General features: G+C 42.3%; 1 protein-coding gene across 1 annotated transcript in view; it reads left to right on the forward strand.

Moving 5' to 3' along the window:
• NDUFB10 (NADH:ubiquinone oxidoreductase subunit B10) overlaps positions 1–12819 on the forward strand; it is a 104154-nt gene extending 91335 nt beyond the window's left edge. The window contains exon 4 of the mRNA XM_069647300.1: positions 12327–12819. Within this exon, the coding sequence (XP_069503401.1) occupies positions 12327–12433 (107 nt within the window). The 3' untranslated portion in view covers positions 12434–12819. The remainder of the gene's footprint in view (positions 1–12326) is intronic.
• Positions 12820–13475: the final 656 nt, after the last annotated feature.

The following is a 13475-nucleotide window of genomic DNA, read 5'->3' on the forward strand; positions in this document are numbered from 1 at the left end:
ATGCCTATTATGGCTCTGACTCTTTTCTGTGTTTTTGGAATAGGCATACCAGAAATGCTCTCTATTCGCTCTGGTGTTAGTCTTCTCCCTTCTTTCGAAAGTAAGTAACCCAAATACGCCCCTTCCTTTCGACAATACTGACATTTTTTCAAGCTGGCTTTGTGGCCATACACTGCTAAGTGTGTTAATAGTAAAATGGTACTTTCTTTACAAATCTTCTCTGTGTCTGCAGCGATCAACAGATTGTCTATATATTGTAGCAATGCACAACCTGTTGGTAGCTCTAGCTAGTTGTTCCTTCAATGCCCTGCTGTAAATACTCAGACTTTCCGTGTATCCTTGTGAAATGCGCGTGAATGTGAATGACCGTCCTCCTAAATGCGCAAACAAATATCGACTGTCCTTGCTCACTGGAATGCTAAAGAAAGCATTCTTTAAATCAATCAGCTAAAGTATTCTGCTAATGCAGGTATCATTGTCAAAATGGTGGTGACGTCTGGCACTAAGGGAAATTGAGGGTCGACTACCTTGTTTAACGCGCGCAGATCAATTATGAAACGATAGGGTACCTCGTTATCTCCTTTCTTGTATACCGGAAGAATGGGGCTGTTGCATGTACTACCTGCAATTTCCTCAATTACCCCTAATTTCACCAAATCTGAAACAATCCTTTTCAATCCTTGCTCTCCGTCAGCTGAAATTCTGTACTGTGGAATACGCGGCAGCGTGGCCGCTTCTTTCGAAATCACTTTTACTGGCTCTATCTTTAAGCATCCCACATCATTGTCATTTGTTGCCCATATACAGATTGGCACCTTACTCAACTCTTCTGGCAAGGGTTTAGACAAAAATTCAGACACCTGTGCATCTTGTGGTCAAATTGTTAAAAACACACCATCGGGAGTGCAATGAATAACTGCACCTAGTTTTTTCAATAAATTCAATCCCAAAAGGTTTTCTCCACAATTATCTGTTAAGAGAAATGAACAATGCTCAGTGAATTGACCTATTGTTACTGGGACTGATTGGGACACTGGGTTAATTACTGGTGTACCTGCAAACCCTACAGCAATATTATTTTGCCCTGACAGTGGTATATCTGGAACCAAGTGATGATCCATTGAACACTTCTGCACTCCCCTATCTACAAGAAAACGGTGCTCTGTATCCCCGACTCTCATCTATCTCTACATAGGGTCCTTTCTGATTCACGGGAATAGACACTGGTTCCAACCCCTGTCCTGGGCTGTCCTATTGAGGGAATAACACATCGTCCGATGTGTAATTACTGCTATTGCTGTAATACGCATTTTGTTGTGTATCAAAAATGTTCCCATCCCTTCCTCTAGCTCCCCCATTCTGATTATTCCCATGTTGTTGATTACTCTGGCCCTGACTGTGGTTGGTAGTGTTCTGATGCTGAGCTTGACTGAGGCGAGAGATGGGACTGTACAAAGTGGATGCACAAGAGTGACCCGCAGTACGATCAGCCAGGAGCTGACCTCCTTGGTTACCTTGTTGCTGCTGCATATTATTTCTATTCGGTCCATTTGCTCCTGGGTGCCCCCGGTGCTGTCTTCTCTGACCACCCCCAGTTCTATTTTTCAAATGTGGGCATTGTGGTCTCCATTGCCCTTCCTCAATGCAGTATGCACACTGATTCTACCCCACCGGTCCTCCATGCATATTTGAATTACTCCTTACTTGTGCGTTCCCCCTCCCTCTGTTGTGTCCCGCTACTTGCTGAAGTAGCACTCTCGTCTTCAAATTTACTGTATCTTTTGCCTCTTTTTCTTTATTTACCCTGTTCTCATAATATTGTGCCATATGTAATACTTCGCCCAGCATTTTTGCTTGCCACGCACTTTCGGATGTCAATATCAAATTTTGAATTGGAAGAGTTAACCCACTCACTTACCAACAAATAATCTTTTCCCCGCTTCTGAACTCACATCCTGCCCACTGAAGTCTGTGAATACTTCTCAAACCTATTAAAATAGTCTGTAGCTAGCTCATCCTTGCCTTGCACACATGCAGTCAACTTATCCCATTGGATTCTTTTCTCTGGAACAATCCCTTTTAATCTTTGTATAATTCGTCCTGGTAATGCTACCATGTTCGCCCCTGGCTTCCCTCCAACCTCTTTATCCCTCTCTTCTTTTACTAAATTCGCCCAGGCACCATATGCCGTTATATCATCCACTTTTCTTATCTGCTTCCATATGTCCGCTGGCAGGATCACTGGGAATATTAAATCTGTCACCCATGGTAAGCACAGATGATTGCAGACAGGATTCTACTTCTTTGTAAAATACTGCGGGATTCTTTCTTACATCAGGAATCGTCTGTTTTATGTTATTCACTTCCTGCCTGGAAACGGGGACATGTACATATTGGGCAGTATAATGTGCTGGCGTCACCTGCGCCGCTACAGTGCCTGCTGCAGGAATTTCTACTTTCTGCACATAGGTAGGTGGGACTTCTCTCATAGGAAATGCCGCACTCACTGTTCCTCCCCCTTCCCTCATATGCAATATTATCCCCAAGTCAAGCGACAAGGCTGTTTCCCCGTCCCTCGTTCTAGTGCCCTCTTATATGTCGCCATTATTTCGAGGGGGGCTGACCTTCTTGTCCTTTATATCTTTGTCTATTAAATGTTCAGCCATCGCCTGCAGTGCTTTTCTTTTCATGGGCGTGGTATATTCATTGAATATAAAGCAAAAAGATAGAGTTGAACTGCTCTATCAAATAACCGGTGCTCTCAGTTGGCCCTAAAATAGGGCTGCACATTAGATATGGACCAATTGCCAAAGATTAATAAATAAATTGTCAGCATTAATTAAATGTATCAAAGAAATGTTTATTCACATCTCCTTTGGTAGTTCTTGGTTAGAAAGTTACTCAAATGAGTATTTTTGTATCATATTCCATGAGGCTGTGCCAATATCAGGCTAGGATTATATGTACATATGCCAATGCATTTTGGTTGTAAAAAAACCTTCATCAGGGCGGTACATTCAATCAATAATCTGTTCACATATATCAATACATAATATATTAACAGTCATTACAATAGTGATTCCAAACACATACCAGATCCAAATGTTCCATAATGAGGATGATATGCAAAAAAAGAGAGAAATTCTAAGTCAATAACTACACATCAAAACACGTAAGTTGCTATCATAGCGTAAGTTAGGCAGAACTAAATAAAAAAATGTTGTTCGTACCTATTTATCCAAATGGCTCGTGTTCGTATTACCATCCAGTGAAAAAGACAACAACTTATAAATTAAGTTCCTGCAAAATCACAGGAAGGTTAATCAGTAACAAGTAGTTTAACAATTAAGGTCATGTATACCGAGAAGGGAGTGAAGTAGAGTCAGCCTTACCGTGCAGCAACGCTGAGTCAATGTCAGCCGCATTCGCACAGGTGCGCGTGCGCGAATGTCAGTCTGGGAATTTAAACGTTCCCATGGTGACCACAACGGCGTCGTGTCAGAGCACGTACGCCTTGGGTCCCACCACCGTGGAGTCACGGGAAGCGGGACTCATCACCATGGAAACGTGATCCGTAGAACGGATGCTTACTCATGCGGGTGTTTCAATCTTTGTAACTTAGGCGCACAACATTCTCGTGTATCTGACCAGTAAAGCGAACAGCATAGTCGTGTGTGTAAAAAGCTATCACAGGTATGTAGCAATAAATTATAGAAATACATAATAAACAAAATAACAAATTAGCTCAATCGGTGCAATTATATCAGAATCGTTCTCATGATGCATATATTGGCGATGCATATCTTGGTCAGGTGGGGAAAAAAATATCAAATGGAGCATAAGAAATGCGTAACCACATATGACATTAGAAGTTAGTGAACATAAATGCAATGCAGTTCAATGTTCTGTATTCAAATGAAAACTGTCAGTAAATGTCTTCGTAAAAACAGCCCACTTTATCATTGGAAATCCATCACTGCAAATTTCAAGGAAAAAATCTTAAAGGAAAAAGGGAATTATAGAGAACACATATAGTTTTTCTTTGTTGATCCCCTTAGGTGCCAGGGTCCCCAAACGATCAATCCAGTAAGTTTCACGTTGATCAAGTTTCTTCTGCAAATTTTCATATTTGTTATACCTTTGTACCACTTCTAGGATAACAAATTTAATGTGTGCCAAACTGTGGCGTTTCTCACACCAGTGTCTAGCTACCGCCGAGGTAACTGTTCGATTCCTAATGCAAGATGTATGCTCATTCCAGCGTATCTTCGCTGTACGTTGTGTTTGTCCGATGTACAAAAATGCCCACAGGGGCATTTGATACCATAGATGGCATTTTGGGTGTCACACGTCGCAAAATCCTTTAATTTAATCTTTTCTCCAGAATACGGATGGTTGATGGTTGGTCCTTTCATGATGTACTGACAATTGCTGCAATTAAGGCACGGGAATGTGCCAGTACGGTCTGTGAGTTTCTTCTTGCGTGGAGGTTTGGTGTTCACCAACGTCTCTTTCAGATTCTGACTGCGTTGGTATGCGAAGGTTGGTAATTCCCTGAACAGATGCTCTATTCTTTGATCACAAGTTATCGTGTTCCAGTTTTTCTTGATTATTTGTTTAATACGATTGCTTTGTCTGAAAATTTGGATACAAAGACTAGAGGAGGTGCTGATTTGTTTTTAGTTTGAGGTTTTAATAATTCCTTTCTGTCTTGTGCCGCTGTGCGGACTGTCGCCGCCTCTATTTCAACTTCAGAGTAGCCTCTCTCCAAAAACTTATCTCCCATGTCTTTCACTGCTTTTTCATAATCAATAGGGTCACTAACTATTCTTTTGACCCTTAGCATTTGGCTGTAGGGAAGATTTTTGATTAAGCTCGGTTGGTGAAAACTGAGTCTCTGTAAAAGGTTATTACGATCAGTACTTTTTATGAAAATGGTTGTTTGATACCCATGGTCTGTTATCTTTATTTCAACATCCAAAAAATGTATGATTTCTTTAGAATGTTCATGAGTGAATTGTATCCTGGGGTCAATGCCATTTAGATAGTTGAAGAATTCTAGCAGTTCGGTTTCTGTACTTGTCCAGATGCCAAAAATGTCATCTATATACCTGAAACCTATGTTGTTATTCCATTGGATTTTTTTCAGAACAAAGTCTGTTTCAAATTTATACATGAATGCCATTGTTGCCCCCATTGCAGTACCTGCTATTTGGAGAAAAAAATGAGTTTTTGTATTGGAAATAGGAGTTGTTGCTGATAAATTCTAGTAATGCCATTATAAAATCCTTCTGAGCTGGTATGTCGTCTTCTTGCAAAAGTAGCCATTCCACTGCTTCTCGACCCTGATCGTGGGGAATAGATGTGTATAGACTCTTGACGTCTATGGTAAAACAAATTATTGAAGTTGAATGGTATAGATTCAAGTAGCTGTAAAAAATGTCTGGATTCTTTGATGTAGGTGTTAGCTGTAAAAAGAAATCAATATATTTACCCAGTGGTTCAAGGATACTGTCTATCCCAGCTACTATGGGTCTCCCTGGTGGTTTCAGAGGATCTTTATGGACTTTGGGAAGAATGTAAAAATGTGGAATACGTGGATAGGAGTTAGTCAGGAACTTTCTCGTATTATGATTAATCCAACTCAATGCTTCTGCTTTAATAAGTAGACTTTCCAAGTTCTTTTTAATGTCTTCTGTGGGGTCAATATCAAGTAGAGCATATACATTGGTGTCATTTAATTGTCTGATGCATTCCTGGTCGTAGTCCTGACGATTGAGTAGTACAAGACTGCCCCCTTTGTCTGCAGATCTAATTGTGATAGATTCATCTCCATACAAATCTTTAATCAATTTCAGTTCATGCGGTTTCATATTGCGTTTCTTTGAGTGTCCAAATTTGATTTTTTCTAGATCTCTGGTAACTTGCTTTTGAAATATTTCAACAGAAGGTACAGTGATGGGTGGAATGAAGTTGCTCTTGCTTCTAAACTCTTTGAAATCTAACGGGTCATCATCCATTTGTGTGTCCTGTTCCAATTCGCTGAAAAACACTTTCAATTTCATTTTGCGTACTAATTTGTAGAGTTTGATCTTTGATTCAAAAAGGGTACTGTCATATGTAGGAACATAGCTCCACCCTTTTTGTAAGGTTTATTCTCCTTGGGTGTTAACACTCTCGATGACAAATTGATCACTGTTTTCTTTTGCTGCAATCTTGCGTTCGGTTTTTCTTTTCGTTTTTCTTTTGCCCCTTCTTGTTCTCTTCGACCTCTGTCTAAAAAAGGAACTCTGTTTCTATCAAGATCTGTTAAACTCCCTGCTGCTTCGGAGGTACCTGGAGTGGATTCTTCTTCTTCTTGTTGGGTAGTTTCTTTTTCAGTATCTGTTCCTGAACTTGATGTTTCACTTGTGTAATTTGCTTTCGGTTTCCTTATCGGGGGTCCATATTTATCCATCCATGTATAAACCTCGTCTTTTAAATAGTCATAAGTATCCCTTTTAAATTTTCTGATCTTCTTACTTTCTAGTTCCTTTTTGTAATCAGACAATTTTGTGTTGATGTCCTCTAGTATAGCATCTACTTCTTCTCGATTAAGGGTTGCAACCAGTTCCTTCTCTATTTCCGCTATTTCTTGCCCCCAATTCATTAAGATTTTTCGCCAACTCTTGAATTATTAGTAGAATGAGATCAAGAGAACATTTATTGAGTATAGCTTCCCATCTTTTTACAAACTCCTTATTTTCTTTACAGAGGGTTGGTCTTAGTTGTATGCGTAAGCCCCTAGGTATTCTTTGGTTTCTATAGTATCTGCCGAGTGTTATGGCATGAAGTTTCCGGTTTATCTCCTTGCGAATTAGGTATTCTAATTGTTTGATTTGCCGTGTGGGGTCTCCTGTGGTTGCGCTGGCTGTGTTGAATCCATTATCTTTGATCAGTCCTAATATTTTGTCAGCCTCTTCGGCTATTCATCGAATATGTCATGTATTTCCATTGCAGGAGTACTAGGATCCGACATCCATCTTAGCTCCTCTCGCACACATACTTTTAGTTTATCGCCTATCTGTATTGAGGATGACGAATGTCGCCACTGTATGTAAGGTGATGCCACATTCTTCCTATCCCTCCTGATATCCCTACTCCCGTAACCAGGTGTGGTAAACATTTCAGCATGTTCATTATCAAGTTCATTTTTAAGCTCAAAAAGTCCATATACATGTTTCCTTACTTCTTCATCTCTTTCTCTACAACGTGCTAATGCATTTAAATCTAACAATCGTTGTGGCGGTAATTTCCCAACTAACTGTTTCCATCTTCTCACTAAATATTCACCCATGCATTCCAACACTACCTGTCTTGCATTGCTTTTTCGGAAGTCATACATCGAGTCCAATGCTGCCATCCCATTGTTCCCATCTATATACATCTCTGCCTGAACTTGCAATTCCCGCTTCCTCTCCTGGCTGATCGTACTGCGGGTCACTCTTGTGCATCCACTTTGTACAGTCCCATCTCTCGCCTCCGTAGTTTCAAGTTCAACCGCGGGTGGGACGGACAGGACTGTGTCTGTTTCTAGGGAGGGAGGTGCGGATGGGTTAACAGGAACAGGAAGTGACTGTTGTGGTACTGGCTGGCTAATGGGAGGTGCTATGGGCGCAGTCTGTGGCTGTGCTAGGATTTGAACAATTGGGAGGGGTGCGGGGGTTTGGGCAACAGGAGGGGGTTGAACAGTGGTTCCTGACGCGTTTGTTTTACTTTCTGGTCTTGGACTCTGCTTTGTTTCGGTCAACATTTTTTCTATTAAATCATCTGCTATATGCAATTCTCGTTGTGGGTATATTCTTTCTATGTTCAACTGTTCGCGTCTACCAGTCCTTCTCAGACTCTCAGTCCACTCCTCCTCCTCCTTTTCTTCCACTATTTCAGTTTTTGATTTATGCCTGCGCGCATGTTTCTCTCTACTTCTCCAATGAAGCATAGCTTCCCTTCTCCAGTCCCTAAGGATATCGAATGCTGCGGGACGTGCTTTCTTTCTTATCAACACCTTTTCCAAGTTATCTATTCTCTCAATCTCAAAACACCCATTAATTGGCCACTGAACATCATCTTGCTTTCTGGTTTGCTTATGCCAAATCTCACAGAACATTATCGCACCCACACCATGCTTTACATACATCTCGTACGCCAGCGTTCTCCCGGGTGGCGCAACTTGGCCATCTTCCAAAGACTGTCTACCGCAGCGGAAAAAACCCTGCTACGGTGGACAATACCCGAGGCATGTGTTAACCTTACCCTCGGCTAATCAACCTTACACTGGGCTTTTGATTTTGCAAAGTCAACTCTAAACCAATATCAGGGCTATTTCGAATCGGGGTACGACTCACCTGATAAGTCAAATTGTCTTCCAAGACACAATTTGTCCGTATACTGACGCAACCAATGACGTTGTGTCTGCGTCTCTCGGCTCTGCCTCGTTTTCGGGACCCTCGCCTCCTTGTTCTCTGGCCGGGTACGTCAATCAGGGATCAGATGTGTGCAGATCTGCATAGGAGTCTCATCACTTACACAGGGGTGCCCCGAACACCGCTTGATTCCGGCTTTATCGTCCCGTCCTCGCCGTTCTCTCCACCTTTCTCATCTTACAACTTAAACAATGGAACAAGTGGGGGACGGTCCCTGTTCAGGCGCCATCTTGAAGGGGCCCCTAGGGGACCCTCGCGTAGTGGAAACAAGGCAAATCACCACACACCAACTGACACGCCAGACACAAGGTTGTATTCCCAAAAGCTAGGGTTTATTGCAAAGCAAAAAGTCTCAGTTGGCCAACTCGGTCTCACGCCCCGCGACGTGTGTCTCCAGACCCCGAGGGACGCAAGAGAGCAAATAACATACATCAATTACATATATACAAAATGTACATCCTGCAATCAGTCATGACATGTTCATTACGCCCATAGTACAGTTTCTTTGAACTGGGTCTGTTGATTGACAATTTCGACGAATATAACACCTTCAAACATCTATTTTAGCAACAATATGCAACATTGCGAGTCTAGAGACATATTTCTTTGTTGAACAGAACACAGTGCTTCTGTTCTTGCAGGCAAGCTGCGTACGGGGGAAGAGTCGCATTCGAGGCCTTGCTATCTCCTATTTGCTATTCGTGTCCTGGGAGTCAGCATGCTCTGCTGGGCTTAGGAAAGGGGGGCTGTAAGAAAAGCACAATTCAAGCCTTTAGCTGTTTCTTTGTAGCATTTCTACCATATTAACGAGACTGGCTGGCATCAGTGAGATGATTAAATGTTGTGTTGCTCTCCTCCAAGGCTATATGTGTGAGGGGATTGGGCATTCCTCTCTGGGACTGCCTACGTTATGTTTCAACAGATAACTCCCAGCCTTGCGGCCTTGCTCTTTCGCTTTGAACAACAAAGTAATCAGTGAAGCAGAATAAGCTTTCGGCTAAGCAGTTTTGAACAAAAAGCAATGAGCAAACGTTAGTGAACAAAATGGCGATTCTAGCTACATCAAAATGGCCGCACATTGGTCAAACTTATGAGTCTGTATTTCTGACGTTTAGTGCATGAGACGGTTGGTAGTCGGCCAATATGATACATTGCGATTGGTCGTGAGGGGTATCTATTTTTGTAGACTGACAAGGGGAGGAAGGGGTTTGGGGGTGTACGATCTTTCCCCAGGTGAAGAAATGCCACTGCCACAGTTCCAGAAATTAAGTGACCCGCTTGAAGACTATCGAGCTGAAAAGGCGAGTTGGAAGTCCTGATGAACTAAGGCATTCAATTGCCGATTTGGTCCAGCAGGACGAGGTGGCAGGGGTCTACTTTCTGTAATGCCCTTGGCATCATTCATTCTCTTTATAACACAATATAAACTGAACCGTTCAATTATAACATTATTCCTGTTCCATCTAGAGATTTAGTCCAACTGGAATAATTTTAGTCCAACAGGAATAATTTTATATTTGAATGGTTCTATCTATATTGTGTTAGAAAGCTTTGGGTAAGGACAGAATGGAATCACCCGCTAACTCCATGCTGTATTGATATATCATTCATTCTCTGACAGGAGTCAAAAGGGTTGCAGTCTTTCCTGGCTTTTCCCACGGAAGGGTAGATGATAATTGTATAGCTTGTCGGCCGAGGGGAGGTTTCTTCAAGAGCTGGAGGGTTTGGTTGTTGGTGAAGAACGGCATGTATAAGAAAAGAGGGAGGTGTTGCTGTTGAGATGGGCGAGGGTATTGTTCCGTGGCCAGAGCCCTTATGTAGTTGATGGCAAAATGTTGTCACAAATGGTTTTATACGAACAGGGCTATTTGAGTGGTCTTCGCTGGTTAGTTGTGTAAAAGGGTGCTGTGGGGGAGGGAGTTGATGGAGTTGGGAGAGTGTTTTCCTGTCCAGTCAGAAATGCTGTTTTGGTTGAATATTGGCGGATGTTTGGAGAATTTTTGATTGAGTGGGGATTAATGGTGTGTTAAATGGCACTGAAGCGAACCTTGCTTTGGTTGGTGGCTTGTAATTTCGTGTGTAGCTTCCGATTTTTCTTTTACGATGGCAAGTTTTTAGTAGTTTGAGAGTTGATGATTGAGCAACTTTTTTAAAGTTTTAGTATCCCTCTTTTTGTCACGAAGTTCCAGTCTATACACTGGAACAGCTGGTGTGATGCTTGTGTTTGAGGAAGTTTTAAGTAGCTATGCAACATGAAGTAGGGTCGAATTGAGGTTTTCTGAATGAGTTGATGTGTTGCCATGTGGCAGGTTCTAAGGAGGGGAACGCCACGCTTGGTGCTCCCTTACGAATGTATTTGAATCCTGTAAAGCTTAGGGTTGCTCTTGTGTGGCTTGGAGGTGTGCAACAGTGGTAAGGCCAGTTGCATGGGTGAGAGTCTAGACCGGTGAGGGAGGGGAGAAATATGACGGGATGAAGCACCAAGAGACATTGGAATAGTTGGGGGGTGGGGGGGAGAGTGAAATGGCATATAGCTTTCACTGATGTGAGCAGGGTGGAAAGTGTCTCTCATGCCCTTGGATGCTGAGTCGCCATGGACATGAGCTGCCTGAGGGTTGCAGGTGTTTGTACGTGCTATTTTCCCGAGACCTTTTTTAAATGCGTTTTTGTTGCTGCCAGTGTTAAGATGGTCCTGCAAGTCTCCTCAATCTGGAGAGAGGAATGCACAGAACGACCGTACTGTCACAAACATTAGGTGGCCTGCCTCGCCGGCATTAAAATGATTTGGTGTGGGTCAGGTCAGCCCTACAGAAAAGGGGTATATCGACCATTTTTACGTTCTAAAAATAGGCAAATACTCCCAACAAAAAATAGGAAACAAAAACTTAAGGCCTTGTGCTCCTGCCTTCACTCACACGGTGCCTGATCAGAAGTAAACCTGTTTCTTTTGATGAGTATTGTGTATGAATAACTAGATTCAAAGGAATAATCATTACAAAAACATTCCCGTTTTACAGTTAAAACATATTTTTGCTCGCTTATAAAATACTCTCATTGGGAATTAGACTTACATTTTTACTCCCTAAAAAAATCATTTTACTCCAAACTTTATAACATAGGGAGTAAAATACTCCCACTTATCTGATGCACTGGGTGCAGTAGTGAGCCAATGCTTCCACCCCAATACTTTGATACAAGAAGAGATGGCATGCTGAACCGTGCTACATGCCACCTTCATGCAGGAGGCTGCATGAAGACCTGATGGCTGCACCACACTGCAAGCTTTTAAAAAGCCTAAGTGAAGTTGCGTGGCTGAAGGGTTTTTGGTGGCTCATCCCTTTCAATATGTGTTTAAAAAAAGGGTGTGGGTGTGTGTAAGCGGCGTACGTTTTTTAAAGAGGTGGTATGTTTTAGTGTGTGGGATGAAAGTCAAGGGGTTGTAGGTAGATTGTGCTTTTTTTGCCACTTGGTCTTTTGTGAGACCTTTTTTTCTCTGCAGCGGGTGTGTTAAGCACCTGGGCATCAGAAAACAAGAGCTGGGCTCTTCTTTTGTTATACAGGTCCATTTGCTACCAGTGCCCAAGTTGCCTCTTTTGAAACCAAGACCCCTGTAAAGCCTTTCGGATGAGTTCTTTCCTGGTGCAATCTAGACTTGCTTGATATGTGTCAGGGAGATGGGGCTGGGTTTTGACTCTCACGAATCCTTGGGATTGGCTCCACAGGACTTCAAATGGCATACCTTCCTGGTGTGACTTCCCAGATGATGTGTGTGCTCTGGCTAGGTTAACACTAGGAACCCAGAAACCAAGCGCTTCAAAGGGATTCACTGAGCATTTAAAGTGATGAGTGCCTCTTATTTTTCAGATCAGGACCTTGGTGCATACGGCAACGCCCGGAAATGCCTCATGAAGCAGAAACACAGAATGATTGCAGAAAGGAAAGCGGCGGCTGCGGGAGCTGAAACCGAATAACCCTGAACTCATTTTTTTCCCCCTCTACATTGCCGTCTCTGCACCCAAGTTCTGAGATCATGTGTCTGTTCCACCTGATCGCCAATCATTGAAGAAGCAAATCTTCTCTGGTGCCAGACATCATTTCTTTTGGGTGTTCTGTTGTGGTTTATGTCGAGGATGAAAATACTATGTCTCAACAGTAGCTTGGTAAAAGGACAGAAATATACTTCACACTGCAGTCGTTTCCGAACATTATTCACAATACGCGAGGCATACGATGTGAATATAACGCTTGGGAAGAGGTACTATGAGGTGTGTCTATTCACATATGAGTTGTCGCTGTTTCGTAACAGCGTATGGGGAATCATAAATAGCTGTATAATAAAGCATCTGTGCAAAGAAAATCTACAAGTCTGTCATTCTTTTGCAAAAAAGGGTATATTTTTGCCCGTTTTTTATTCCAGCTGATGAATTCCACTGTTGTTCCCGTTTATTTTCATTGTCATCTTTCCTTTTGAGATTACATTTCTAATTAAACGAGCACTGGGAAAGCCAGAAGTTTTCAGCAAGCATCCATGTTTATTTGAATAGGAATTTTTAGTGTTGTTTACCTGTAGTGGCCAATACCTAGTCACCTTGAGTTTCAATGGTTATGTTATGTTAATAGGCTTTTATGCTGTTCCAAATAACCAATCTAGTAGCCTCAGCACGGAAGGGTTGTCAGTGGAGGGGCGCATGGTGCCCCCTCCTAGAGTATCCAGGTCTTAGTCTGTTAGATGAAAGAAGATGAGCGAGGAGAAGATAAGAGGATGTGAAAACAGGAAATAGATGCTACAAACTGAGGAAGGTGCCAATAGGAATTCATGCCATCAAGCAAATTTTCCTGGTGTCAGTACCAGCGTTTTCAATCATTGAGTAGTCCCCGTTAATATGCATTTTTGTATGTGCAGGATTTCAGCGAAAAGCTTTGTACTCCTTCCTAGCCGAGGCTGGCTACATTTTGCTAATAACTGTGCCTGTATTTATCACTCTTCTAGGGGGCACTAGGAATGTTGGAGCT

Source organism: Ambystoma mexicanum, chromosome 2q (assembly GCF_040938575.1).
Source record: "Ambystoma mexicanum isolate Mex_15411 chromosome 2q, UKY_AmexF1_1, whole genome shotgun sequence".
Taxonomy (NCBI): domain Eukaryota; kingdom Metazoa; phylum Chordata; class Amphibia; order Caudata; family Ambystomatidae; genus Ambystoma; species Ambystoma mexicanum.